Below are 27,046 nucleotides of genomic sequence, written 5' to 3'. Positions count from 1 at the left end.
ATGGTATTCCTACATTTACTGATGAAATTGCATACGTGGAAAAATATTCAAAGTAGCATATTATTTCCGACCTCACCAAGATGGCTGTGATTAACGACTTGACATTTCACTAGTGACGTAGTTATATGGTTGAAGTTTGCGGTAGCTTAGCAACATGGAACGCCGTAGGAGGAGATCATCTGCAGGAGACAGGGTATGATAATGGTGTTTACACAACTGGATTCACATTTGTCGTCATGAGTTATGTATAATAACCAGGAAAATGTCATTCGCAAATGCAGGAGGTTCTCATAGCAGATGAATGTTGGGTTTGAAATCGAGGAGGACTCCAATCGAGATTTGTCAAACTCCATCCAGGATGTGTTCCATAGGGTTGCTGGGTGCAGTGCTTTCCGGCGTTAGCGTTCAACATGCATAGCTAACTAGCCAAATAAAAAAAGGTCAGTGTTTCAGTTTTAACTTTGATCATCTACATAGATGGCGACCTTGATAAATCATGCTACAGATGTGCCATCTTACCTAAAGTTTACTTACTACCATAGCATCATCAGATGATATAACTCCTATCTAGAGTTGAGCCTACTTACTAACTACCTAAGCATAATCAGAGGATAGCTGTAGTGTAATTCTATGCTGAATGAATGTCCAGTAGCTCGGAAGTACAGTCAAACAGACAACTCAGGTAGGCGATGAATTTAAACTGTCCTGTTCTGTCCTTCTAGTGATCAAATCCTTGAGAACAGAAACCCTTGACTTGGGTTCAATGGAGGCCAAAATGGCGTCCGAGTCAGTGCGGGTGGTGGTGAGATGTAGGCCAATGAACGACAGGGAGAATGCTCTGAGCTGTAAGATGGTGGTCACCATGGACCTGAGCAGGTGTCAATGCTTCATCGTCAAGCCGGGGGCCACAGACGAACCACCCAAACAGTTCACCTTCGACGGGACCTACTTTATCGACCAGACCACCGAGCAGATGTACAACGAGATAGCCTACCCGCTGGTCGAGGTTGGCTCCCGTTCATCCCGTCCAGAGCCGTGCTGATGTTTGACTGCTGTGTACAGTAGGCTCGACACTTCAGCCAGCCTAGTGGTCATAGGACACCATTGGTTCAGAGTGTGAACCTAGCCAATTAGGACGCCCAGCTATATCCTATTGCCCTTGACCTCAGGACTCATCATTTACTAAACAGGCTGCCGTCAGTCAAACCCAGTGTGCACCAATGTCAACAAGGACAATGCTTCAAGGAAACCACACGCAGTCCAAACGAGATTGATATCTTTAGTTATTGTAAAGGTGGTTTGGTTTTGTAGAGCAGTGCTTCAAGATCATGTGATATCTCCACAGAGTGTGACGGAGGGCTACAATGGGACCATCTTCGCCTACGGCCAGACAGGCAGCGGCAAGTCCTTCACCATGCAGGGGGCGGCCGAGCCTGCGCCCCAGAGAGGGGTCATACCCCGGGCCTTCGAGCACATCTTCGAGAGTATTCAGGTAGGGCCTGAAGCCTAGTGCCTGGACCTTTAAACAAATATAACTTTACTAGGTGACTAGGAGTTAATATGTAAGATAATGCAAGTGGCGACCTAGCCAACATTTATTCCGCTGGACCTTAGTATGACTGCCATAAAGACTGCAGCTTTAGTGGTTGAACATAAGATATGTTCTTCTTACGCATTAGCTGTCACTTTACATTTATGAACGCGAATAACACTCGTCCACTTAGTTGTGCTCTGACACAGAATCCGTGCTGTCGTCCTCTGTGTCACATAGTGTGCCGAAAACACCAAGTTCCTTGTGAGGGCATCCTACCTGGAGATTTACAATGAAGAGATACGAGACCTGTTGGGACACGACACCAAACAAAAAATTGAGGTTCGACACGTCCAGACCTTCTGCACCGCACCTGTTTACTGTGTTCGAAACGAGCTGTTGGAAGTCTGGGCTATATCTTGTTGAAGGGCTACATCTGTGTCGTGTATTGTAGAAACCTGTTAGTCCGGCAGCCTCGTTGTAGTGGATCTGCACCGCCTTATAGCTGTTGTTGCCTTGGTAACGAGCAACAACAAGGCAGTTCCTAAAGATGAAGGTGTCCGCCGAGGATGACCGCTTTGTGATGCACGGACACACGCACGCACTGGCTGTGTGCGTGTGTCCGTGTGGTGCACATGCATGTTTGCTCTGTGTGTGCATTAGTGTGTGTGTGTGTGTTTATGCACACGTGTGTGTGTGTGTTTTATTGCGATGTTTTCTGTGTGTATGCGTGTGTCTTTGCTCATGCATGTTTTCCATGTGTGCACCCGTTGCACATGCATGTTTTCCATGAGTGTGGGCTCGCATGTGTGTTCATGTGTGTGTGCGTGTGTGTGTCTGCGTGTGTGTGAGAACAGCTGAAGGAGCACCCAGAGCGGGGCGTGTACGTGCGGGATCTGTCCATGCACACGGTGCACAGTGTGGGGGAGTGCGAGCGCATCATGGAGCAGGGCTGGAGGAACCGCTCGGTGGGCTACACCCTCATGAACAAGGACTCCTCCCGCTCGCACTCCATCTTCACCATCCACCTGGAGATCTGCACCACAGGTCAGCTTCTCAACACCCCTCCCTGTGTCGGTCCCTATCAGCTATACTCCACCCTCCCTGTAACTGGAACTCTCACCATACTCCACATCTAGCTCTACTACACCCCTACCAGTCCCTATCACTATACTCCACATCTAGCTCTACTACACCCCTACCAGTCCCTATCACTATACTCCACATCTAGCTCTACTACACCCCTACCAGTCCCTATCACTATACTCCACATCTAGCTCTACTACACCCCTACCAGTCCCTATCACTATACTCCACATCTAGCTCTACTACACCCCTACCAGTCCCTATCACTATACTCCACATCTAGCTCTACTACACCCCTACCAGTCCCTATCACTATACTCCACATCTAGCTCTACTACACCCCTACCAGTCCCTATCACTATACTCCACATCTAGCTCTACTACACCCCTGCCAGTCCCTATCACTATACTCCACATCTAGCTCTACTACACCCCTACCAGTCCCTATCACTATACTCCACATCTAGCTCTACTACACCCCTACCAGTCCCTATCACTATACTCCACATCTAGCTCTACTACACCCCTACCAGTCCCTATCACTATACTCCACATCTAGCTCTACTACACCCCTACCAGTCCCTATCACTATACTCCACATCTAGCTCTACTACACCCCTACCAGTCCCTATCACTATACTCCACATCTAGCTCTACTACACCCCTACCAGTCCCTATCACTATACTCCACATCTAGCTCTACTACACCCCTACCAGTCCCTATCACTATACTCCACATCTAGCTCTACTACACCCCTACCAGTCCCTATCACTATACTCCACATCTAGCTCTACTACACCCCTACCAGTCCCTATCACTATACTCCACATCTAGCTCTACTACACCCCTACCAGTCCCTATCACTATACTCCACATCTAGCTCTACTACACCCCTGCCAGTCCCTATCACTATACTCCACATCTAGCTCTACTACACCCCTACCAGTCCCTATCACTATACTCCACATCTAGCTCTACTACACCCCTACCAGTCCCTATCACTATACTCCACATCTAGCTCTACTACACCCCTACCAGTCCCTATCACTATACTCCACATCTAGCTCTACTACACCCCTACCAGTCCCTATCACTATACTCCACATCTAGCTCTACTACACCCCTACCAGTCCCTATCACTATACTCCACATGTAGCTCTACTACACCCCTACCAGTCCCTATTACTATACTCCACATGTAGCTCTACTACACCCCTACCAGTCCCTATCACTATACTCCACATCTAGCTCTACTACACCCCTACCAGTCCCTATCACTATACTCCACATCTAGCTCTACTACACCCCTACCAGTCCCTATCACTATACTCCACATCTAGCTCTACTACACCCCTACCAGTCCCTATCACTATACTCCACATCTAGCTCTACTACACCCCTACCAGTCCCTATCACTATACTTCACAGCTAGCTCTGTGGAGTGTGGAGCTAGCTCATCATACAATACAGCCAGCTACACTACACCCTCCCTGTAACTCTCACCAATTACCACAGGTCAGTCTGTCAGCATGACACCCACACACCACACCCTGACTACTGCTTGTTGAGTCACCAAGGACATCAATTATTAAAGGCAAATTAAAGGTCATTCTCTTTCTCTTCCCCCCACCCCCCACTCTATCTCGGTCTTTCTCTGTTTCCATATGATGAAATGTTGTATTTAACTAGTCTGTCTGTTTGTGTTTTGTGCCTGCCTGTCTGTCTGCTTATCTGTCTGCTTATCTGTCTGTCTGCTTGTCTATCTGTCTGCTTATCTCTGTCTGTCTGTCTGCTTATCTGTCTGTCTGCTTGTCTATCTGTCTGCTTATCTCTGTCTGTCTGTCTGCTTATCTGTCTGTCTGCTTGTCTATCTGTCTGCTTATCTGTCTGTCTGCTTGTCTATCTGTCTGCTTATCTCTGTCTGTCTGTCTGCTTATCTGTCTGTCTGCTTGTCTATCTGTCTGCTTATCTCTGTCTGTCTGTCTGCTTATCTGTCTGTCTGCTTGTCTATCTGTCTGCTTATCTCTGTCTTGCGCCCGTCTGTCTGCCTGCCCCCCCTCAGATGCAGCAGGTAAGGACCACCTGCGGGCCGGCAAGCTCAACCTGGTGGACCTGGCGGGCAGCGAACGCCAGTCCAAGACGGGCGCCACCGGCGAGCGCCTCCGCGAGGCCACCAAGATCAACCTGTCCCTGTCGGCCCTGGGGAACGTCATCTCGGCGCTGGTGGACGGCCGGTCCAAACACATCCCCTACAGGGACTCCAAGCTGACGCGGCTGCTCCAGGACTCCCTGGGCGGGAACACACGCACCCTCATGGTGGCCTGCCTCTCCCCGGCCGACAACAACTACGAGGAGAGCCTCAGCACGCTGCGCTACGCCAACCGGTGAGCTGGGGGGTGTTGTTGTTTGTTGTTTGTGTTGTTAACGTGGGGCGTTGTTTAGGTTCTAACTGAATCCCCCTGACCAGATTAGCCTGGTGGGTGGAATATTTGTTGTGAAGGAATGAATGAAGCAGTGTATGAAATTGTGAAGGGAATGAGGTTGTATTGAAATCCACTCAATGGAACATCAACGCCCCATTTCATTTGTTATTTCATACACTGTTTCATTCATGGTAGGGGAACAGGCAGGCTTGGTAACTCTCGACCATGTCGATGAGAGCAGTGGTGTTCCGTGTAGAAACTGTAACTCGGATAAGATCTGTGAGCGTGCGACCCAGTGAAAAGGAAAGTGAATGTGGACAGGGCCAAGAGCATCCAGAACCGTCCCCGGATCAACGAGGACCCCAAGGACGCTCTCCTGAGGGAATACCAGGAGGAGATCAAGCTGCTGCGAGCCCTGATCTCTGGACAGCTGGGGACCACCAACCTCTCATGTGAGTGCCTGCATTGCCCGTGTTGAAGGGCTACGATGTGATTCGGACAACAAATCAAATCCAACGTGTCATGTGGGTCTTCACCATTCCAGAGTACAAGGCTGTATTTGTGCGGGATTGTAACTGGTGGAAGTCAGAGGTCATTAAGGCGGACGTCAATCACATCCACATCTGCTAGCCACGGTGCTAGCCGGTGGATAGTTTGTGCTGATGCCGCTCTCCAATCTCCTACGTGTCCAGGCCCAGTCTGAAGGTGTTTGTCCCTCTCTGTGTTCAGCTCTGCTGGAGGGCCAGAGGTCCGAGGCGTCCCCTGGTGTTCCGTCCAGGCCACAGTCCAGCACCACCGAGGCTGAGAAGGAGAAGATCAAAGAGGTGTGTTCTCCTGGAGAGCGAGCCGACACAGTGCACGCACACACACACACACACCCCGGCTGGTGGACGGGAACGCCAGAGCCCTCGTGGCCTAAACCGTGTGTGTGTGTTCCTGTAATTGTCGGCTTGTGTTTGTGCTTGTATGTGGGCCCTCCTGTAAGTGGACGTTCCTGTGTGTACCACATGTCTGTCTGTGTGCGCGCGTGTGTGTGTGTGTATACACACTCCAGGAGTATGAGGACAAGCTGTCCAGGCTGCAGGCAGAGTACAGTGCAGAGCAGGAGTCCAAGGCCAAGCTGCAGGAGGACATCACGGCCCTGCGCTGCTCCTACGAGACCAAGCTGGCTCACCTGGAGGCCTCCAGGGCCACCAGAGGGCGCTCCAGCTCCACCACAGGTGCTGTCACACCGGCCATAAGAGAAAATACTGTATGTATGTATACATACGTGTGTATACATACAGTATATTGCATGTCCTCATCAGAACTATAGTATTCAATAATAATGTCTGCACATAAACATAATTGTACGTGTGTGTGTGGGAGGGTGCGGGGGTGTAAATTGTAATAGTGCCTTCAATTAGCCTCTAAGCCTCTGTTTTTATACTCACACTAGACTCACTGTTTGAATGTTAGTCGACTGAATACCGGCAACTATATCAGGGTTTAAAACAGTCTGAGCTCATCAAGTGTTGTGGCCGTGTCGCGGTCGTGTTTGTGCTTGACAGAGAGCTCCAGCCATGTGACCCAGGTTCAGGAGGAGTCCTGTCCCACCCCTGGTGAGCCCTCCCTGGCCTCGGGCGAGGACCGTCCCCTGGTCAAGGTACCATCCTCCAGACCAACCACCTGATCAGTACTGTACTGTTTTAGATGTTTCCCTGAGGATGTACCTGCTGTATACGGCAGACCCTGTACCTCTGACCACAGCACACCATCATGACCTGTCATCATGACCTGTCATCATGACCTGTCATCATGACCTGTCATCATGACCTGTCATCATGACCTGTCATCATGACCTGTCATCATGAGACCTGTCATCATGACCTGTCATCATGACCTGTCATCATGACCTGTCATCATGAGACCTGTCATCATGACCTGTCATCATGACCTGTCATAATATCATCTCTTCTCTCCTCAGGGGGTCCAGGCCCAGGCTGCTCACCAGGCTATGGGGGTCCAGAGAGGGTCAGAGGGGGACAGCCATGCAGACTCACCCTCCCTCTCCACCCCAGGACCCCTGGACCAGAAACATGTGCTGGAGAGGTGAGTGGCCCACACACACAGACATCAACGACCACATGCATGAACATGTCCATACTTCCAGACATATACACATACACACGAACGCACACACACACATAGACAGACAACACGGACACGCGCAGACACAAACTACCGCGTATCCAAAACACGCACTTACCCACCTACACACACACGTACCCACACACAGACACGTACGCGGACACAAATCACCACACATCCAAAACCCTTACACACCCCCCCCCGCCCCCCCCCCCGCCCCCTCCACCCCTCACGGGTGTGTGTGTGGTTCTCCCGCGAGCCAGGCTGCAGCGTCTGGAGCAGGAGATGGTGGGCGGTGAGCAGGCCAGGAACCAGGAGCTGCAGCGCCGCCACCACCAGAGGAAGACGCTGGCCGACCAGCGGAAGAAACACCTGATCAGGGCGCTGTCCCAGAGCGGCGAGGACAGCGACCACGTCCTCCTCAACGTGTACGACTCCATCCAGGAGGAGGTGCACGCCAAGAGGCTGCTGCTGGACAAGACCCAGGGCAAGGTGGGGGAGGGCGTCCACGCAGCGGCACACACCCAGGAACTCCTGGACACCCTCTGAGACACACTGGATATACATTAGCGTTGACTGTACTGTATACCTGTGTATTGTAAATGCTGTTATATTCTAATCTATGAATGTGCGTTTTTTTCGACACACGTCAGATTTATTATTTAGTATAACATAAGGATGTTCGAGCTTGTACAGTTAAGTATTGGTGTGGCCTGCCGTTATGATGATGATGATGTAGATAATGATGATGTCGACGTTGCAGCTGAAAGCAGCCAGGCTGGAGATCCGGGACCTGGAGGCCGAGTTTGAGCTGGAGAGGAACGACTACCTGTCCACCATCCGCAGGCTGGAGAGAGAAGCCCAGCTGCTGGGCAGCCTGCTGGAGCGCATGGCCCCCCTGGTGCGCAGAGACTGCAACTACAGCAACCTTGACCGCCTGCGCAAGGAGGCCAGCTGGGATGAGGACGGGGGCACCTGGAGGCTGCCCGAGGTGGTGGTGCAGAAGACCGCCCTGCCGTCAGGTGAGGGAGGAGCGGGGGTTGTTCAGTGTCATAACACGCCCACACACACAATCTTCCACATCACCATATACTCACATCACTGTCAGTTGGGTTGGAGCAGGAGTTGGGTCGGACCCTTCCGTCGACACACTCGCCACGCAAACACAAACACACGCAAACAGCTGACTCGCTCCAGCAACTGACACGACACAATGTGCACACTTAACACCCAGACTTCCTGGCAGACCCTGTTGGCACAGCTTATCAATAACTCTCATCATATCTCTCACGGTCTGTGTCCGTCCCGTCTGTCCGTCCCAGCCGTGTGTGCGTCCGCCCCGAGGCTCGCGGCACGGCGAGCATCAGGGACCGACACGGCCGAGCTCTTCCTGGTAGGGGCGTCTAACGTTTACACGTCTACACACCGCACGCCTTTGGGTACATTCGACATGGTGCTCATTCAGCTCTTATAGCTAAAGCTCCAAATAGTGGCTAGTACTGTAACTCGTATTCTTCAGAACTATTGCTTGTATTCTTTGTGACGGCCCCTCACACACCTCTCTCTCTCTGTGCTCCAGGAAGAGGAGGACAGGTGTACAAAACCTGCAGTCAACCTCAGTGTTAGAATACATTTTATATTCACATTGGATTCATGCAGCAGACGCTTTTATCCAAAGCGACATACAGATAGTCCCTGTGCTGTGCAAGTACAGCAAAATAACTGTTAGGATTCTTAAGTAGCACTACTGACTAGTAACTAAGAAGCCATCTTTATTTATCTCACAGGGATGGCACACACACACATGCAGGGAGCAGAGGAACACACATGCATGGCAGAGCGTCCACAAACAACACTACACTAAATTCTCCCTCTATATACTATTCTAGAACCGTACTCTAGCTAGTATGGTTCATGACTAGAACCTATAGAAGGTGTATAGTGTGCTATGGTGCCTCACCCTCCTGTGTGCCTATGTGGCAGGACGAGGGGGACAAGTATAAAGAAATGCTGAACCGCAGCGACAGCGAGAACATCGCCAGCAACTACTTCAGGTCCAAGAGAGCGACCCAGCTGCTGGGCGGAGACTCACTGAAGGGCCTCGGTAAGACTGGGAACTTACAGACCCTGATCCTGACCTTTGAACCCTGGCTGTCCCGAGATCCAGCAAGGATAGCAAACCAGTCATAGAAACAGATACACACGCAGTATTTACTCAGTAGACTTTGTCCTACTATTCCAAACCAGGCTGTCCGGTCACTGATCACTGCATGTTTATCTGGACAGTAGCAGACGGTTTTGACACAAGTGGGCTGTAAATCATTTGGAGTCAGGTTGGAGTAATGTTAAATAAAGATACCAGATAGATATCACTATATAGCAGAGAGATAAAGGGATAAACAGATAAATGGAGAGAGATGTATCCGAGCTGCTGATCTTTCTGACAGCATGCTTTGTAAACATTTGCTATTAAGCTACTTTTATTCGATTTTATTTAACCTCAAAATAAAAAGGTGGTCGAGTAGAGCATAGGAGGATGGTCATCCTGAAGAAGTGGAAAATATCGATCTACCACATTTCCCGAAAGACAAGGATTCACTTGAACAACCCCAAAACAGATTGCCCTGAAAACCCCAGCAGCTCTCCCTGACTCAGCAGAGACTCGAGGGACCTGTAGGATGAGCCAAGCCTGTGAGCGTTGGGTTTGAAACGACAGAAATAGAGGAATCTTTTGTAAAACGGCTTAACGTCTGCCCCTTGTGCTTAAAGTATCAGTCCACACATCCAAATCTGACTAAACACATGACACTGACAAAACGTCTATTAACATCTTGGCGTTGGTCTCATGGTTCAGATTTGAACGTGACAAAGATGATGTTCGAAAGATGATGTTGTGCTTGATTTTATCTGGAGATACAATGTCTACTGAGATGGTCCTCTTGGCTGTCGTTCCTCTGACGTGTTCTCCCTCTCCAGCCGTCCACGCCACGCCCGCCAGCAACGGCGCCGCCCACCTGACCTCCAGCGGCTCCAACATCGCTCCCCCCCTCAGCGCCGAGTCACTCCTCCCCCGGCCCTTCCGTCTGGAGTCCCTGGGCCCCCCCTCCTCCAACAGCAAGGTCAAGAGAAAAAAGAGCAAAAGCCACATCCTGTCTGAGGGCAACTGAGACGACGGAAGAGGTCAAAGGTGAGGAGGCCGGGACCTCCTCGCTGCACTTCGGACCTCTGTTCTATCTGCCACCGGGAACCTCTGGTGCTAACACACTGACTGGACAACCTGAAGGGTTATGCTGTTTATTTACTGATTGTATCCTTCCCCTCACTGTAATTGAATATGTATTGATAGTTTTTTTTGCAATAGAAGGAAACTTGTCACATGGGCCTTTCATCCAGCAGTGTAATCTGTGCGTGTTGGTTTAATCGTAATTTTGAAGATAGTACTACCTATGTTACACTACCTAATGCCACTCCACAATGCCTGCTTAAACTGTGATACGCCTGTGCTTCCGAACAAACAAGAATCTTCATCTGCTGTGTGGATGTACTTCTCCACAACACTTATGTGCTGCCTGCCACTTTGTTTCATGTTCACAACTAGCACTTACAAGAATAACCCTCTTGTTTTATGGGTGATTGGTTTTATGGATGTGTTGTAAAGGAGATAAGTATTTATATAAAACATGGGGGGGAAAAAGGCTGTGACAAAGTGATGTGAATTGAAGTAACTGTTTTCCTGTTCCATTCCTGTGCTTCTCTCGCTGCCTACTCCCTCTCCTTCTCCCTTGCCTCCTTTCCCCCACACTCATAACTGCTGACACACAACCCAGACACAATTTAATACAATTGTAGTCTGAATAATATTTTTTTTTAAACAATGTATATTTTAAAATATGGTAAGGGGAAAAAAAAGATTTATCACAAAGACATTTACAATGATGTAACGTTTAATAAAGTAATGTTTTACTAAAAAGATTGCAATATGTAAAATACAGGAAAATGGACTGATGGACTTGCTCAGATGGGTGGCTCCACTATGTACTGCGGTGAATTGATAAAGTTGGCAGAGTTGTCATGGCAGCTGTGTTGACACAGTAGTGGTTGGATTCATAACAGGTCAAAGGTTATGAATCCATCATTATCAAATTAATTTTATTATAGGCCGGGTTTGATGTCAAAGACCTGATACAGTTGGTCATGGGTTTATCATGAGATATCAAGAGCGGGGATGTCTTAGATACCAAAGGGGATGTGTTGCATGCGCAGTAGTATCATTTTGTTCTTCAATTATACAAATATTTTAAAAGAAAAGCATAATCAATTTTCAGAACCATGGAGCGCATCCCCTTTCCCAGGTCTCAGTGTTCTCCTATTCTGGATTGACGAGTTCTCTACACCACAGCACGTGTTTACCAAAGCAGGATTTTTTTTTTAAAGGTCTTAGACAAATTAATAAAATATTAGACAATAGTGTGCATATTATTCACCCATTGCATTGGTTAGTCCATACCAGGTGAAAGACCCTGCAGTTAATCTAATATACTGTTGTCATGGTGCAGCATGTGAAGGAAGACCCCGATTAAGCTGGCCATGGTTATTAAACAAGACTACAGCATTATTCCAGCCCTCCAATAGACCAATGACCACTAAAGCTAAATAGACCAGCACTTGCAGTTCTTGTACAATATTAAGAATATCTTTATTTAAATCAAGTTACAGTAAAACCGGTGCGTAGATGGATTGCATGGGTGAATCACCCCAGTTAAAGACTGTTCAGTTTAAACTTGTTGGCTAGGTAGACCATCAGTTTCTGAAAAACAGAAGAAGTCAGTTGTTTTCCCCCCCCCCCCCTTTCATTGTACAGTAATGTCATTCATTTTTTTGTGATAGACTAGACTCATCTACCATCAGCCTTTGCATCTGAAGAACAGCCATATCATCCATTTGCCTCACGTCAATCTCGTCCTTGGTCTCTTCAGAAAGACAAACTGTCTGGGGAGAAAAATAATGTTGGTGCTTGCCAACGACATTTCCAGTTAGCATCAAGGTAAGAGTGGTATAATAAATATATAATACCTCCCCAAGAGAGGTAGATATGGTGACGTATGGTGCGGACCCTGCCGCGAAGCAGGACATGCGGTCATTACCGCTCGACAGCAGGACCGCTCTGGAGACGAGAGGTAAGGGACACATCCACAATGTGCCACAGGAAAAAGGCATGCCTTTTCATTGACATGTTCCTAATGAGTTAAAACGACCGATTGTCAAACCTTTGTTTACTAGTCAGTGCACTCTGGTCACTGGTTTTGGCGACACGAGACACTGCCCTCTTACACGTTGAGGTAGAGGCACACCTGTGGCAGAAAATGCACAAACAAGCATTTAGCTGAAGTGTGGTGGCTTTGGATGGCTGGAAGACCAGGGTTGGTAACCACTTGAACTAAACCTAGTCTAACTGATCTAAGTTGTATGTCACCCCCACCCCAGGCCAGCTCACAGTTTAGGAATGATTCCAGGTTTAATTTATTAGGGAGGTTTAGATAAAATTCCCTAGCGGCCTGTCAATAGGATCAGGCCGAAAGAACTTCAGTGTACCTGTAACAAATGTCAACATTTTTTACATTGAACTGGGAGTGAAAGAGCAACAGAGTTACCTTAAGTTTCCTGCGCTTGAACTTGTAACAAGAGATCTTGTTTTGTTGGTTGCCTTCTGAAAAAAACAAGACCTGTGAGGGTACTTTCCTGGCGAGTGCATTTCCACGAAATTGTTTTTTTGCCATGTACTGAACCCTCAAACGATCATGGCAATAATGCTGGACAAAACCTTAGCTGCTTCTAACGGTTTCCTTGTCTGAGATCCTGTGATCCGTTTGGGTGCACCATCGCTGACTTTAGCTGCAGATTAAAAGACAATTTACAATTCAACTAGACCAGGAGGAAATACAAAAGTGTTCCGTTAACTCCAAATGAAGACTAATGATTATTGCCGATTATGCATAAAGATGTCAAGACAAACATTTTTTGCCGCTGTGCTTCCTTGTGAGTGGCTGATGCATTTCAGGAGACTCGTTCTGTTACAGATGGCATGATAGGTGGTTACTGTATGTGCCCACTAGATGGTAGGCTATTGTTTCACCATTATAATTTGTGGAAGTCTTTTGTTGTTGTACCTTGACAGCAATCGTTACGTCTCCAGCTGACAAACCACCTGCTAAGAAAACGAACATGTTCATCCTCAATATGCGAGCTTCACAACATATTTAAAAGATGTCGAGATTAAGTGTACATTTATTTTTTACCATTTATCAAATCTTTGATTAATGTGTTCTGGAGGGCAGGTGGCATTTTCATTAGTTCCACTTTGAACACACGATCTACCGTGGCAAGAGTTTGCTCCATTTTAGACACCATCTCGTTGATGCGGTCTTGCGCTAAGGGATGAGAAGGGCAATGTTAACCAAATTTCAAGAAACTTTCTTGATATTAGCATAATTTCCGGTCAGTAGGCTGTCAGCAGTTTTACCATCTTTCTCGAACTGTTGGATAAAAAGATCCGCTTTCTTTTGACGCATCTCGCTCATTTGCTCCATGAAATGCCCTTCGGCACTCACTTTTGTCGTTCGCTTTGAAGTCATGGTCTACGTTTCAGAATAACTCCTAATCAAATTCAGTTTCACATTAAATGTTATTCACTGAACTGCAATTCCGATCAGGTGTTTCGTTAATTGGCCTAATTGCTTGCATCTGTGTGGGTCTTTTAGAGGAGAGACGTAAAACATCACCCCGGATGTGCAACTAAGACAATCAGACATGACCAAGGAGTTAGAATATAAACAATTTTCTCTCTCCAAATTGACCAGAAATGACATTACATTTGGAATCATAAAGTAGGTTAAGAATTTATACTGAATACTTTATTTTAGGTAAGTGTTTTATTCACATATGTATGCATAAAGAAGACACATTGTACTGCAAATCACTGAAGTGTGAAAAGGAAAACAGAAAAAAAAGTGTTACTGATGCCTTGAACGGACAGATATATCTAAATAATGAAAATAAAGTTGAATATTATTAACATTCAACTATTAAAATTGGCAAAATATGTCGAATTTAAGTAAGACTGCAGGTAAAACAATACAAAGTCCAGAGACAGTTAAACAATAGCTCAATAATATTCAATAGCTCAGTTGAAAAAGAAGGCTAGTTAACTAATATTCATTATACATCCTAAACACCCAGTGAGTCAGTTGGCTGAGCGGTGAGGGAGTCGGGCTAGTAATCCGAAGGTTGCCAGTTCGATTCCCGGTCATGCCAACTGACGTTGTGTCCTTGGGCAAGGCACTTCACCCTACTTGCCTCGGGGGAATGTCCCTGTACTTACTGTAAGTCACTCTGGATAAGAGCGTCTGCTAAATGTAAATGTGTAAATGTAAACACCCACCAATCAGTTTCTTTCTTCAGTTCTTAATATGGGCTACAAATGTTTAGGAACCAAGATGATTATATTTGGGTTTTCAGTGTCTCATACTAAAAGCTATGTTCAATATATGTTTTGTACTGCAACACGTTGGGTTAAGGTCAGGGTTAAGCAGGTAATGGTCCCTGAAGGCTGTGGCCAGAGCAGGAAGAGACTGTCTTTGACCTCACATTCCACATTCTCAAGTCCAGGTTGCTACCGTTTGGGGTTCAATACTACCTCCCAAACTCTTGTTTTACTCTTCAAGGAGATCAGTTGACCGTCTCGTGAAAGTTCTCTACGCATGAGACCTGGGGAAGAGGTTGCTCTCCATGGTTCTGAAAAGTACGATTGTTGGGTATGTTTGTCGGTGTTATTCTTTTGTCTACATACAATCTAATTTTTTTTCATTATACAAACATACTTTTTTTAAATCATATAGTGTACTTACATTTACCACATGCCCCTTGATCAATCCCCCTTTTGATATCTCATGATCACACACACCCATGACCTATTGCACCAGCATTTCCTTAAAGTCATAAATCAAACTCTATTACATTTTGACAGAACTTCCCACTTATGACTAGTATTGACATGTTCTCATGCGTGACCTTATGACCTCCACCATGGGAGATAAACTCCCCTAACCAGAGGGGGCCACCTCCAGCCCTGATGAAAGATTTAGGTATAGGATACAGCAGGCCCACGTGGTGTGTGTGTGTGTGTGACCTCCAGCATGGTGAGTGATACATCTATAGTATTCATCAGACTGAAGCAGTGTGTTGTGTGTTAGTGTTATTCACTGTCCATTTCACTCATACAATGTAAAGTGTAGGCTAATTAAACACATTTAACACTACACACAGTCAAGGACCCATGTTTAAATCCTGGCTACAAGTGTGAGTCTTTGCTCAGTCATCTAGAAGAGAATGTGTAATGAAGTATTTATTTATTTAACATCTAGTCTAATTTCTATATGGCTCTGGCAGCTGGAAATGGTGTCAATTTCTTGATGCGAAACCATCGTATGCAAAGCACTCTAACATGCTGACATGGATATCGCCAGGCCATAATAATACCTGCCTGGCAGAAGAGATAACACTGCAGTGCTACCATAGCAACAGCCCAATGCAATGACCATTCCACCAGAGAAGGTTTAGTGTCTATTTAGTGTCCATTTTGTATCTGTGTTGTGATGGTTTTCCATCAGTTTTGTGTCTGTTTTATGTGGGCTGTATGAGACTGTCTCTTCCAGGCCAGTGAATCAAAGGAACGGACCTCTTTGTGCTGAAAGAATGAGCAAGTCGAGCGACACAGAGAGTAGGGTGCTTATCTCCCTCAGTGAAAAACAGGTTCACCTAGAGTAGGAGCTCAGTTTCATTCGATAGCACAAGAGTGCGGAGTAGGCTTTCTCATCGTCGGAGTGGTGTGGTTGTAAGACGAGTAGCATGACTGATAATCCACCTGGAGGACGGGTGCTCTGGAGAGGCAGGGAGGTGAACGCCATGCTGAACCCACATTGAGTATATGCTGGCAAGTTTGAGATAACCAAGTAGTATGTAGACAAAAATCCACTTTAGAGGCAAAATATAGCTAATATTGCCATCGCTGCAGTGTGTTCAGTTAGCCAAAGCTGCCCCCCCCAAATAATAAAAAAAAAAAAATGCAGTGGCTCATGGGTAATTAGTTGACATGTCTCATCCTTTATATATTAATCTTGGAGGTAAACCATGACAGGTGTCACATGTGGAGGGGTGAAAACGTAAAGTATACTCTACTACAACAAGCAACTACCCTTCTGATGGTGGTGGTTATATGTAGAATGCTGCAAAAAAAAAACGTACCGCTCTGATTCCAAACAAATATAGAAAATTTCAGTTTATGTTCCAAAACTGCTGTTTTTTTGCAAAGGCAAATGTTTTGATGCTACAGAAAGCGCTTCTGTCAAGTCTCAAGTTTAGACATCTGTTTGTGCCCTTGTTCAAAACCAAAACTATGATTAGCTTGTAAGTGTGGACAAAGAAGGCTGTTATTTAATAGCAGGAAGGAAAGTAAGACAAACATAAAACTTTGTTCACAACAATATTTAGACAAAAACTGCAGGAAACTGATGGGGAAACAACTGTAAAAATACATCACTCGCACAGTAAAACACTGATATGAAACTATTGTTGAAATGACAACCTTAGATCATTAAAACAATTATATATAAACATGTTTTGGATCAATTTCAACAGTGTCAGTTTGTATTTTCTTTTCTATGAATTGGTCATATGAAGATATTTTGTAGCACAATGATTACAGCTAAAGCAAATTGCATTCGAAAAATTGGAATACCATTATTACAATGATCTCATTCATGAGATTACTTTTTCCTGACTTTCAACTGAACAAAGTAGTGTACAAGTAACTGACAAGTCAACTGAAAAAGCTGAAAAGAAGCTGGGTGTGTGTTCAAAGCTCAGTATAATTTCAAGGACTTAAAAGCAAACTGGCCCCAAAAGTCTTCTTAGTTCCTGTCTGTCACCCACCCAAGTCTGAAGTGGAGGAACCCTTCACTAGTCTTTCAGCAGGCCGAGTTTCCTCAGGGCCTGCTTTCTATCCTCTCCCATGTTGGGCACCCTCACCACACTGAACCCCACCGGCTGTGCAGGCTTTTGGGCCCCGGGCTTGGCAGAAGCAGCAGAGGAAGAGACCATTTCTGGGGCTTTGCTTGAGCCAACTGGGGGACCACATCCAGCCTTCCTCTGGCTGCTCAGGGCATCGGAGAGGGGCTGGGGGACGCTCTGCTCGGTGGCATGGCTCCCCAGCCTGACCCCGGAGCGCTCCAGGGTGGCAGCCTTGACCCCGCTGGGTCTCAGTGGGTGTGAGAGGGGTGCGGCGGGCTCCTCGCTCCTGGAGCGATGGAGAAGGAGACTGCTGCTGCTCTGTACTGGCCGGGGCTTAGAGAGGGCCTCCCTGGAACCCTGGATGTAGGAGAAGGGATGGCCTTGTCCCGGGTTGCTGAGGCCTGGCTCTTTAAGGACGCTGTGAGCAGAGAGGTCCCAGTAGGAGTGGGACTTGAGAGGGCAGAGCGAGGCGCCCACAAGCCTGGGATCTGGCGTGCTGTCTCTCAGGAGCCCCAGCTTCAGCAGGGCCTCCTTCCTCACTCTCTCGCTCTGCAGTGAGTCTGAGGTGGGCAAGGCAGCCGCTGCGTCCTGGGGACTCCGCGAGGCACTGGAGGGCATTCTTTGGGGCTTGGGAGCCACGACCGGTGGACTGGGGTTGGACCTGGTGGGCTTTTGGGGATGTGGGTCGGAGGGGCTCGTGGGGTGGCTGCTTCCATGGTGACCCTGCAAGGGTGTGGTGGGACCCGACGGCTGTTTGTTCCTGTCTCTGGAGGGGTCAGCTCCCGGGCTGTCGGGAGCTCTCTTCATGGAGGCACTCTTCCTCAGCTGGACCAGAGCTTCGTAGGACAGAGGGCCTCGGGGCAACCCCACCTCAGGGCCTCCTGGTGGGCCCCGGACTTTGGTAGGAGGAGGAGGGACCACAACGTTCACCTCGGACGGGACACCACATTGACCCGACCTGGGCTTGGTGACTGAGAAAGAGGCCTTGGGCCCGGGATGGAAGTTCTCCTTGTTTGGCTCCAGGCCTGGCCTGGTCTTGGGCTGCAGGCTGGAGGAGATGTTGGCCATGACCAGGGGGGTGGGAACCAGGTAGCTGTACGCTGGCTCAGATAGCTTACCTTCCTCCCTGGCTGGCTGGTCACAGGTATGTCTGGATACATCTATAAGGCGAGAAATCTCTCATGACACACATGCTTCTTCCAGTTTACTACAACACCCTGGTTTTAGTCATTGATCCGATGTGAGATCTGAATGTCTGCGATACCACACATCCTGTAGACATTTGTGTCTCATAATAATACTGATCTTGTTACTTTTATAATTTTCCTAAATGTTATAACAGAGGTCCTACTTAAGATAAGAAGTACACGTCTGCCATTTTATATGACATTAAAGTAACAAACAAACTTGGAACTCGAACATCCTAAATCTAGCAAAAGACTTGACTGGCTCTCGGGTCCATGTCACTCACTGTAAAGCTTGCTTTGCCCCATGGAGGCTGAGAGATGGGCCATCTTGTTAGCCACGTTGCCGGGGACGGGCAGACGATCTGGCTCGTCATTGGACAGTCCGCTGTCTTCCTCGGTGCTGAGGGACTCGATAGTCTCCTCCAGGAACATGAGGCAGGCCTTCTCCTCAGCTGAGAGATGCTCCAGGCTGTCGTCACTCTGGAAAACACACACACACGCGGTACACACACAGGTGCAGACACGCACACAGACACACACAAAGGTCAGTTCTCATGTATGTAATCATTTCATTCATCAATATTCTGGTGACTTAAACTCCTCGTGTGGGCTTGAGTGGACAGCAATAGAGGACAGCGTGTGTAGTGACAAAGTGAAGGTGTGGCTACTTACGTGACTCGAGTTCATGCTGACCACACTGTCACAACTTCCCGCGCTGTCCATGCCAGCCATGGTCTCCATGGTGATGCCACCAGGCCACGTGTCACTCTTTGGCATGGTAGAGGGGAAGGTGGGTTGTGGACTCTAGACTGCCTGTGGTTGGAAGTCCACAGTTTCTTTCAGAGGTGCCCGTCTGGTTCGTGTGACAGGAGAGGAAGATTGTTTTGAATCAGATGTTTCACTATGAATTTTTTTTATAAAAAACTGTCCAATTCAGAAATATTTTTTTACGTTTTGCCTCCCAAATTCACATAGGGCAGCTGATGATCATTGGATCTCGGAAGCATACGTTAAACCTGTTCTCTGTATCTTCATCACGCACCCCATCCAGCTTTTTAAGCTTTCCTGTCACTACAGAATCTTCTTAACTGCTGGTGGATGTGTTTAGCAGCAGCCTGCCTAATAGTGAATGGGCGACAGTTAGCGGAGGGTTGGCTGAGTATCATGACTAAGTCTGTGTCGGTCAGATACCTTAGATAACGAACTACTCTCTCAGCTTGCATACATGTGACTCAGATTACAGCACATGTTTCACTAAGCCCCTTAGTCAGGATCAATTTCATTCTGAGTGGAAGACATCACACATTATCTACGTCCTAGAGGCCATTTGAGATGCAGCTCACCATGGAGTGCGGCCTTATCTGTCAGGATAACATGTGATGGATGTTGAATTGTGGACAGCAACAGTAGACCGAAGAAACTACTATTGCAGTGGTTCTCAACTGTTTGTCAACCCCCCCCTTTGAAATTAGAACATGATTTCACCCACCTCTCCTGTAATAACTACATACTCTTTTTTTTTTTTATAAGTCTGTCATCTCCCACAGCCCAACACACAACATGTCAACATCCTCATTCCCTCCCCCCTCCCTTGCCTAGTTGGAGAACCGCTACCTATTGTATTTACTTATCTTGAGACAAAAGTACAGTCTATTGATAGTAGTAGCAGTAGCAGTAGTATGCCTACAACACTAAAACCATCCTAAACCCTGACAAACACATCCCTATTAGTCCCCAAGAGTTCTAGAAGAGCCTGGTAGAACTTCAACACCTGAGTAGAGCTGTCTAAGTAGGTCAAGGCAGCTCTAGACACAATAGGTGTCCTGTTTGCCGTTCTACCTTTGCTGTGAAGCACTCCCTTTTTGCGAGTTGAACAACCTATGCCTGCCGTTTATGTGAAGCCAGCAGCCCTAATCACCCACCCACCCACCATCCTTCCTGAGAGCTGAGGATTTGAATGATGACAAAGCAGATGATAACATTTATTGTCTTTCCACCTCACGCAATCTAAAACTGATCCCATGCAAATATCATAAACGACTTTGCAAGCGGGGTGTAGGGAATGGAGATTATGGCCGGTACACAGTGACTGGTTCAAGAAGCAGGCTTTGTTAGAAGTTCAACATGATTTCTCCTCAGATGTCAGGTTCCTTCCCAATCACGTATCTCTCAGTTCTACACAAGCTGTTATCAGACAGACTGGGCCATATGCCTTATGCTGTCATTTGCTTTGAAATACAGCAACCCCAGACCATCTAGTCAATCATTACTGTGTCTAACCATCCCTCCCAGACAAGAGGCACACACTCACTGGCTGGGCTATTGTGGACATTTGGTATTCCCACAGTCAGACTATCACAAACTGTCCAGAGCTCAGCTCAAAGGTCCCTTTCCCTTCATAATAAGAAGGGCCTGTCTTTTTTTAGGCTCGTCTCCAAAAGCAATTCATGTTAGAAATGTGATCAGACGCCTATTTACCATAAGTGTAAACTTTCAATAAAGTCATGATTATTCTGTGTTGAAACGGAACTATTGATTGCCATAACACAGGAACGGACACTGTGTAAAGATCATTTCCAATCACAAGTGTGACAACAGGCAGTAATAATTAATAAAGTCTGTTATACAGACGATTAAGTTATTCTGTATTTAATCGCCCGTGCACCAGCGTGACTCGTTGATAAAATATTAGTTACGAGTGGGTTAAAGTTAAACCAAAATCACTTGGCTTCGCATTCCTGAGAGTCCAGTTAAAGCTGCCACACTCAGTGAAAGGCTTTGGTGTACTGGAATAATAGACCCGCAAGATGAGTAAATACGAGAATACTGAATGCCATATGAACAAATACTTACAAATACAAAGAAAGAAAGAATGTACAAGATTGTACTATTTGATAAACATATTACCACTTAAATTAGTTTGTTTTTGGCAGATTGCTTGTTTTCTAATAAATTTCAAAGAACACTCATTTTGTACACGTTGTCAAACTAAAACATTTGTTTAAACTCAAACACGTTTCATGAGAATTTCTTAATTTTAAATCACTTGTGTAGCTTATACACTGCAACGTTTGGTAAACACGTACGAGTTAATATTTACATACCTGGAAAGTCAATGAAATTCTAGAAACCGTTATGTTAAAAGTCTTTCCAATGAATACATCCCTGAAGTGAAATTGATGAAATACGCGCCGTTGATGTTCAGTCTGATCAAGTCGTGTTCAACTGCACCTTGTCACAGGTAATTCACTACGTAGCCAGTGTTAGCCAATCACAGCGAAGTATGCACATCGTTGAAATCGCAGGTTACTCCTGTTACTACCAAGTGTTGAAACCTCTCCGTAGTCCTGCTGTTCTACACCGGTTGGTACATTACAGTAATTTTTCTTTGTTGAAACTCAATTTGGGGGTATTCAACTTGCCGGTTCAATGAGTGTTAGGGAGTGTATTTACTGTGTTGAAGGGGCGGCTGTCACTTGAAACTCATCCACTCTTAAATCCTATTAATGTAGGTTAAAGGTTCCTTAAAATAACGCGATTTAATCCCAGTGAATTGGCAGGGCTTTAATCTCGTTTGAACGATGGGATTCGTCATTGATAGCCGTTTGGTGCCTTGTTTACACTGTCAACAACTAGGGCCTACACAAACAGCGATTACTGTTAATGTCGCGGTGAGTAACCTCTTCCATTACGTCGATCGGTGTTGACAAATTCGAAGACATGCCACACAGTTTTGTTTAGGTACAACAAACGAGTGAACGCAATTTTTTTTTTGTTGGAGTTACAACTTTTTATTGTGACACAACATTGGAAAAATCAAGTAAATCCAGATTAACGGTAGTGCTTAGTGTGCAACATTCATTATAAGTGTCCTTGTAAAAAGCCGTGACACGGAACTCGTGTGAGCTGTAGTATCATTGAGAACTTTTTCATCTGGCACCAGGAGCCAGTCCCACACCACCTATACCAGGGCATACAGGCCTGGTCACACACTCTGGCACAAAAAGCTTAATGACCCATAGTTTCTCAGGCTTTCACATTATTACTGGTTAAAATGCTTACCTTTGACCTAAATGTTAAACCCCATTGCTGAAACCAACATGTTACTGAATCAGTATGGGAGCATTAAAAACAAACGGTTTCCACAAGTGAATGTAGGTATAATAGCCTGTAGACTTGGACTATAAATAACCAGATCACAGCTTTATATACCATTAAGCAGTGTCTGCCAACAGAAAATGATGACCAGAATATGTTTCAACCTCTGTGATAAGGAAACTATCGTGACAAAAAAAAAAGTAATGCCACATTATATCAACACCTTTTGAGAGTCCCCCCCCCATTCAGAAGGCTGTAGGGGGTGGGTGGTGGCCCCCCCACCACCCACCCCCTACAGCCTTCTGAATTAAGACATAGATATGCGGAGGAGGTGGAAGGACCTGTAGAAGCATCGCGGATAGCGGCCGCCAGTCTTTCTCATGTCATCATGCAATCACAAGGGACAAGCGTGGTCCGACAACATCTATGACGTCACACGGTGTGACGTGTCATACAGGCTACACGTGAGCGCACGGCCCACGGGGACAGGGGAGGCCCGACACACTGTTCTGGACTGAATGTGGACATGAAGAGCACACAGGGTGGACTGTACCTGAATTGCAAATACATCAGCAGTGAGGACTCTTCTCACACAGCACCCCTAAACAGTCAAGATTTCTGTTCATCCATCGATTAAAGAAAACAAACTCCAATAGTTCACCTATAAACCACTAATTACACTTGGTATGTAGTTAAAAATGACAGCATATATATATGCATAAAAACCATAAAAATTGCAAAGGAGTAAACTGAAAGAAAACAATTGCCTATTTGGATGACTTGTCTTGAGTTATGCAATACGCTTAAGTAATATTTTTCTGATTTGATGTTGATCAACAAAATGTCATCATACCTAAAAAAGAAATGTTAAAACTTGGCTGCCCACATAGCAAAACATGTAATGAGTGAAAAAATAATGAGTGAAAAATAAGTTAATACTTTGTCAAATTGACTTGACCACAGCACCATTGTTCTCAAATATTCTGCTGACCTTAAAAAAAAACAAACAACCAAACTATGCTGATACTATGAAATTCCAAAGCCATCACTGCCACAAGAGACACTCCCATCTCTGGACATTTATCAATTATCATTAAAAACAACTAGCTAATCAGGCAATCTCACAAAACCATCTTCCCGTCCTCAACCATCAGCAAAAAATCTAACTATGGTAATGACCCTCAGTGTCACAAGAGATTATGACACGTGTGCCATCGTCGCCAGGGATACCTTGTCTTAAGAAATGTGCCAACCAAAGGACGAATTGTAATGTTTTGGTTTAAACAGAAATTTCTGCATTGGTAAACCGTAAACTGAACACATGCTACACATGAGGAACCTGACATAGCCGAACAGCAGTCACATGACTGCGTGTTGGGTTTAGCATTAGGACTTTGAGTAACTTATCCATATGATAATCAGACATAATGATTTAATGAGGTCCGAACTGTAGTAGCTTGGGAACTAAAAAGCAGTGGAGTAATACTGGACAGTTAGGGCAGGACAGACAGCAAAGGTGGAGGTAGACAGGTAGGACTGGAGGGAGGAGGTTAGACAGGTAGGGTTAGACAGGTTGAACTGGACCGGTTTAGACAGAGTTAGACAACTGGGGTAGGACAGGTAGGACTCCACAGGTAGGGTTAGAGAGAGGTAGGATTGGACACTGTCAGCAGAATCGCCCACAACGTCTCAGGATGCCACGAGGCAAAGACGCAGACAGACAGACGGGGTGTTCGCAGGTGGAGGGGGGTGACCATAGAGGAGAAGGAGAAGGAGGGTGGGGGACACAAAAGGCATCCATCCATCCACTCCCATCCATCCACTCCCACCCACCCCCCACCCCCCCCCCCCCCCCCCCTCCCTCACACCTCTCCGAAGTTGGTGTGGCCAGTCTCCTTGGCGTGCTCGCGGGCCTCCTTCTGTCCGACCAGGCCCGTCTGGCACACCATGCAGCGCAGCGCAAAGCGGTTGACGTCCGTGAACTGCCTCTTCCTGCGGGCCTCGTCAGCCAGCTCCAGGGCCTGTGCCAGGATCACATCGTCCGTGGTGGAGAACACAGTCTGGGGCGGCGCGTCCGAGCCGGGCGCCTCCTTCTGGAGGGGGTCGTAGTGGATGCCGTCATAGATGAGCAGCACGCGCTTGTGGTAGCCGGCGTCCTCGCCGAAGCGGTCGACGCGGACCGTCTGCGTGTCCACCACGCCGATCTCGCACTGGTAGAACTTGGAGAGGATGGACACCTCGATGGCGCCGCCCCAGGTGTCGTCCCGGCGGATCCAGGCGCAGTACTCATCGTTGGTCTTGCCCAGCACGGCCTCCGAGTACGCCGCGGGGTCGCTGGACACGATCTGGGCGATCAGGCCCCGCATCTCCGGGGCGCAGGCCGGGTCGTAGACGCCGCCCTCCACCACGTAGGAGACGCTGGTGAACAGGCAGGAGTTGTCGGCCGGGACAACGCGGCGGGCCAGCACCGGGGGACAGTCCAGCTTCGGGCCCTTTGGGATGGGGGTGACCACGGCGTTGGCATGGGGCTTGGGCTTGTTCTTCTCCTCCTCCACAATGAGCGTGTCACCTGGAAGCAGCAACGCATGGATGAATCTCTCACACGATCCCGGACGGTAAATACCCCATCATGCTTGACTCTGACCACCCAAGAGCTGTTCGAAGTAGAACTATGCACTTCTGATCCTTGATTTTCTGCTGTACTTTAAAAGATGCGCTATTTGCATTATGCTTTTTTTTATTTTATAAAAGCAGCTAAATCAATAAAAAAATCTAAAATACAGAATGTAGTGATATATATGTAAATATACACAATGTATTCTATACTTTGGCACTCATGGTTTTGTTAAATTATTGATGAGTGATATTTTTTCACAGAATAAATGTACTTAAATTTAAAGATTGTACTGTTGTGAGAATAAGCTAATTCACCAAACTGTGTTTATTTATTTATTACCCATGACCCTCATCTTTACCAGGGGCACCAATAATTCCGGTGTTGACTGTATACATTGTCCCTAGCCACGAGTAACTTCACTAACCTGCCTCAAACCCCTCACTGCTCACCATAAACCTCAACCCAAGCAACCTCAGTACAAAACTACTGCGCAAGCCGTTTGTCTCAAACACACCTGATTTGATGGGGTAATCCTTGAGGTGGGCATCTCCGTCCCTTAAGTCCAGACTGGAAGGAGGGTAGCCCACCATGATCTTCTGGATGTCACAGGGGATTCCCGTCAGCTCCTCCACCTTGCTCTTCAGCTCCTGCACACAGGACTGGTGCGTCAGGCCCTGCATGATGTGGCTGCCGTTTTTGGTCTTACAACGTAGCCTCAACATCCTGGCCCCCTTTTACTCTGGAAGAAAAGGTTCAACGTCATCTGATGAGCACTGGCTTCTCACCACAGGCCCTGCTCAATGGTAAACAATCAATACATTGTATGCTTTTATCTTCATGCGACGTACAAGTGGGGATTTTAACATGGGACGTCTTGATCTGCAGTCATATGCTCTATCACTATTCTCAACAGGCTGCATGGCAGTTTAGGTAGACAACTAAAACACAGTTTGTAAAACATCAGATATTGTGGTAATAGTTAAGTTATGTGATTAATATTGTCTTAGGAAAACCAAACGCAAACAGATATTAGGTTTGTATCAATGGACACAGCTTTAGGATTTTATCTGGTTAGGTAGCCTACATATGCCATTATGAGCTAACAATTTTACCTAGGTTGACAATGAGGCAGCTAGCTTGTTTAGATATTTGTTTAAATCTTTTAGCTAACAAATTATGTTATTGAAAAGCTCTGGTCTCTTGCTGATGTGATTTCAGCCGGACTGAACAAGTACATTCTCTAAACAAGTAAACTGCTGATGACAGGAACTGAGTGAGAGAAGAACTCACTGAACTCAACTCTTTTGTTCTCTGTTCAGCTAGCTAACATGCTAACAAGCTAGCTAGCTTCTTGGCTGGCTTAAACTAGCTCGCTTTCTAGCTACTTCACTAGCTTTACTTTAGCTAGCTGCCACTCCCAAATAGCGACCCAATGCCTATGCGCGATGAGTAGTGAAAACCGCTTAATATTGTATTATTAGTTTGCATTCTACAGTTGCTCCTTTGAGTGGATTGCCAACTACAGGACCACCTGATAGTAAGACATATTTGGCAGATAAGCTAGCTGGCTAGCTAGCTAACTAGCCTAGTTGTAGTGAGACTACAAAACATCCAGTTTGCCTGGATGTCTTTTTAATTAGATTGCTTTTTTGTGCGTTAGCCATCACACTATTTGTCATTTCACCCACAAACTACTACATTTGACGCGTATCAATTAGTAAAAATGAACATAAATAACGTTTTGAATCGCTCGTTATTTAGCCGCTTACCAGAAGTAAACTGTCAATGCCTCAAACAAATACAACCAAGTATAAATCGTGCGTTATACGTCACACGTACACAGCAACATAATCATGCGTACTCAGTGTTGTGACGTGCACACAATGGATTGCCATTGCTGGTGGGAAT

The 27,046-nt window shown here is 46.6% G+C and overlaps 4 protein-coding genes across 5 annotated transcripts; 1 reads left to right on the top strand and 3 right to left on the bottom strand.

Annotated features, from left to right (window-relative positions):
- Nucleotides 1-775: 775 nt before the first annotated feature.
- On the top strand, nucleotides 776-10,362 carry kif17 (kinesin family member 17). Its single transcript, XM_067245408.1, has 15 exons — nucleotides 776-1,006; nucleotides 1,346-1,492; nucleotides 1,772-1,873; nucleotides 2,389-2,578; nucleotides 4,681-5,002; nucleotides 5,363-5,493; nucleotides 5,771-5,865; nucleotides 6,096-6,261; nucleotides 6,592-6,686; nucleotides 7,008-7,132; nucleotides 7,435-7,663; nucleotides 7,935-8,188; nucleotides 8,483-8,570; nucleotides 9,155-9,275; nucleotides 10,148-10,362. Exons 1-15 carry the CDS (start codon nucleotides 776-778, stop codon nucleotides 10,336-10,338), a joined length of 2,487 nt encoding a protein of 828 aa, XP_067101509.1. The 3' UTR covers nucleotides 10,339-10,362.
- Nucleotides 10,363-11,848: 1,486 nt separating this feature from the next.
- On the bottom strand, nucleotides 11,849-13,824 carry cdca9 (cell division cycle associated 9). Its single transcript, XM_067244050.1, has 10 exons — nucleotides 13,692-13,824; nucleotides 13,468-13,599; nucleotides 13,339-13,379; nucleotides 13,185-13,239; nucleotides 12,993-13,063; nucleotides 12,823-12,878; nucleotides 12,439-12,522; nucleotides 12,245-12,335; nucleotides 12,074-12,160; nucleotides 11,849-11,978 (listed from the first exon to the last, which is right to left on the bottom strand). Exons 1-10 carry the CDS (start codon nucleotides 13,801-13,803, stop codon nucleotides 11,931-11,933), a joined length of 777 nt encoding a protein of 258 aa, XP_067100151.1. The 5' UTR covers nucleotides 13,804-13,824; the 3' UTR covers nucleotides 11,849-11,930.
- A 2,813-nt stretch (nucleotides 13,825-16,637) lies between these two features.
- zgc:158258 (uncharacterized protein LOC791186 homolog) lies at nucleotides 16,638-21,638 on the bottom strand. 2 transcript variants are annotated; one of them, XM_067241709.1, is made up of 4 exons: nucleotides 21,528-21,638; nucleotides 19,096-19,324; nucleotides 18,708-18,903; nucleotides 16,638-18,396 (listed from the first exon to the last, which is right to left on the bottom strand). In XM_067241709.1, the coding sequence occupies exons 2-4, from the start codon at nucleotides 19,198-19,200 to the stop codon at nucleotides 17,186-17,188; spliced, it is 1,512 nt and encodes a 503-aa protein (XP_067097810.1). In that variant the 5' UTR covers nucleotides 19,201-19,324; nucleotides 21,528-21,638; the 3' UTR covers nucleotides 16,638-17,185. The 2 variants fall into 2 exon arrangements, with proteins under 2 accessions (XP_067097810.1, XP_067097821.1); XM_067241720.1 differs by having other exon boundaries at nucleotides 19,096-19,276; nucleotides 21,528-21,573.
- Nucleotides 21,639-24,383: 2,745 nt separating this feature from the next.
- yod1 (YOD1 deubiquitinase) lies at nucleotides 24,384-26,938 on the bottom strand. Its single transcript, XM_067243823.1, has 3 exons — nucleotides 26,908-26,938; nucleotides 25,653-25,877; nucleotides 24,384-25,090 (listed from the first exon to the last, which is right to left on the bottom strand). The coding sequence occupies exons 2-3, from the start codon at nucleotides 25,858-25,860 to the stop codon at nucleotides 24,384-24,386; spliced, it is 915 nt and encodes a 304-aa protein (XP_067099924.1). The 5' UTR covers nucleotides 25,861-25,877; nucleotides 26,908-26,938.
- Between the last annotated feature and the right edge of the window lie 108 nt (nucleotides 26,939-27,046).

Source organism: Osmerus mordax, chromosome 1 (genome assembly GCF_038355195.1).
Source record: "Osmerus mordax isolate fOsmMor3 chromosome 1, fOsmMor3.pri, whole genome shotgun sequence".
Classification (NCBI taxonomy): Eukaryota; Metazoa; Chordata; class Actinopteri; order Osmeriformes; family Osmeridae; genus Osmerus; species Osmerus mordax.
Note: the sequence above shows the minus strand (reverse complement) of the source record. Positions and strands in the feature narration are given on the sequence as shown.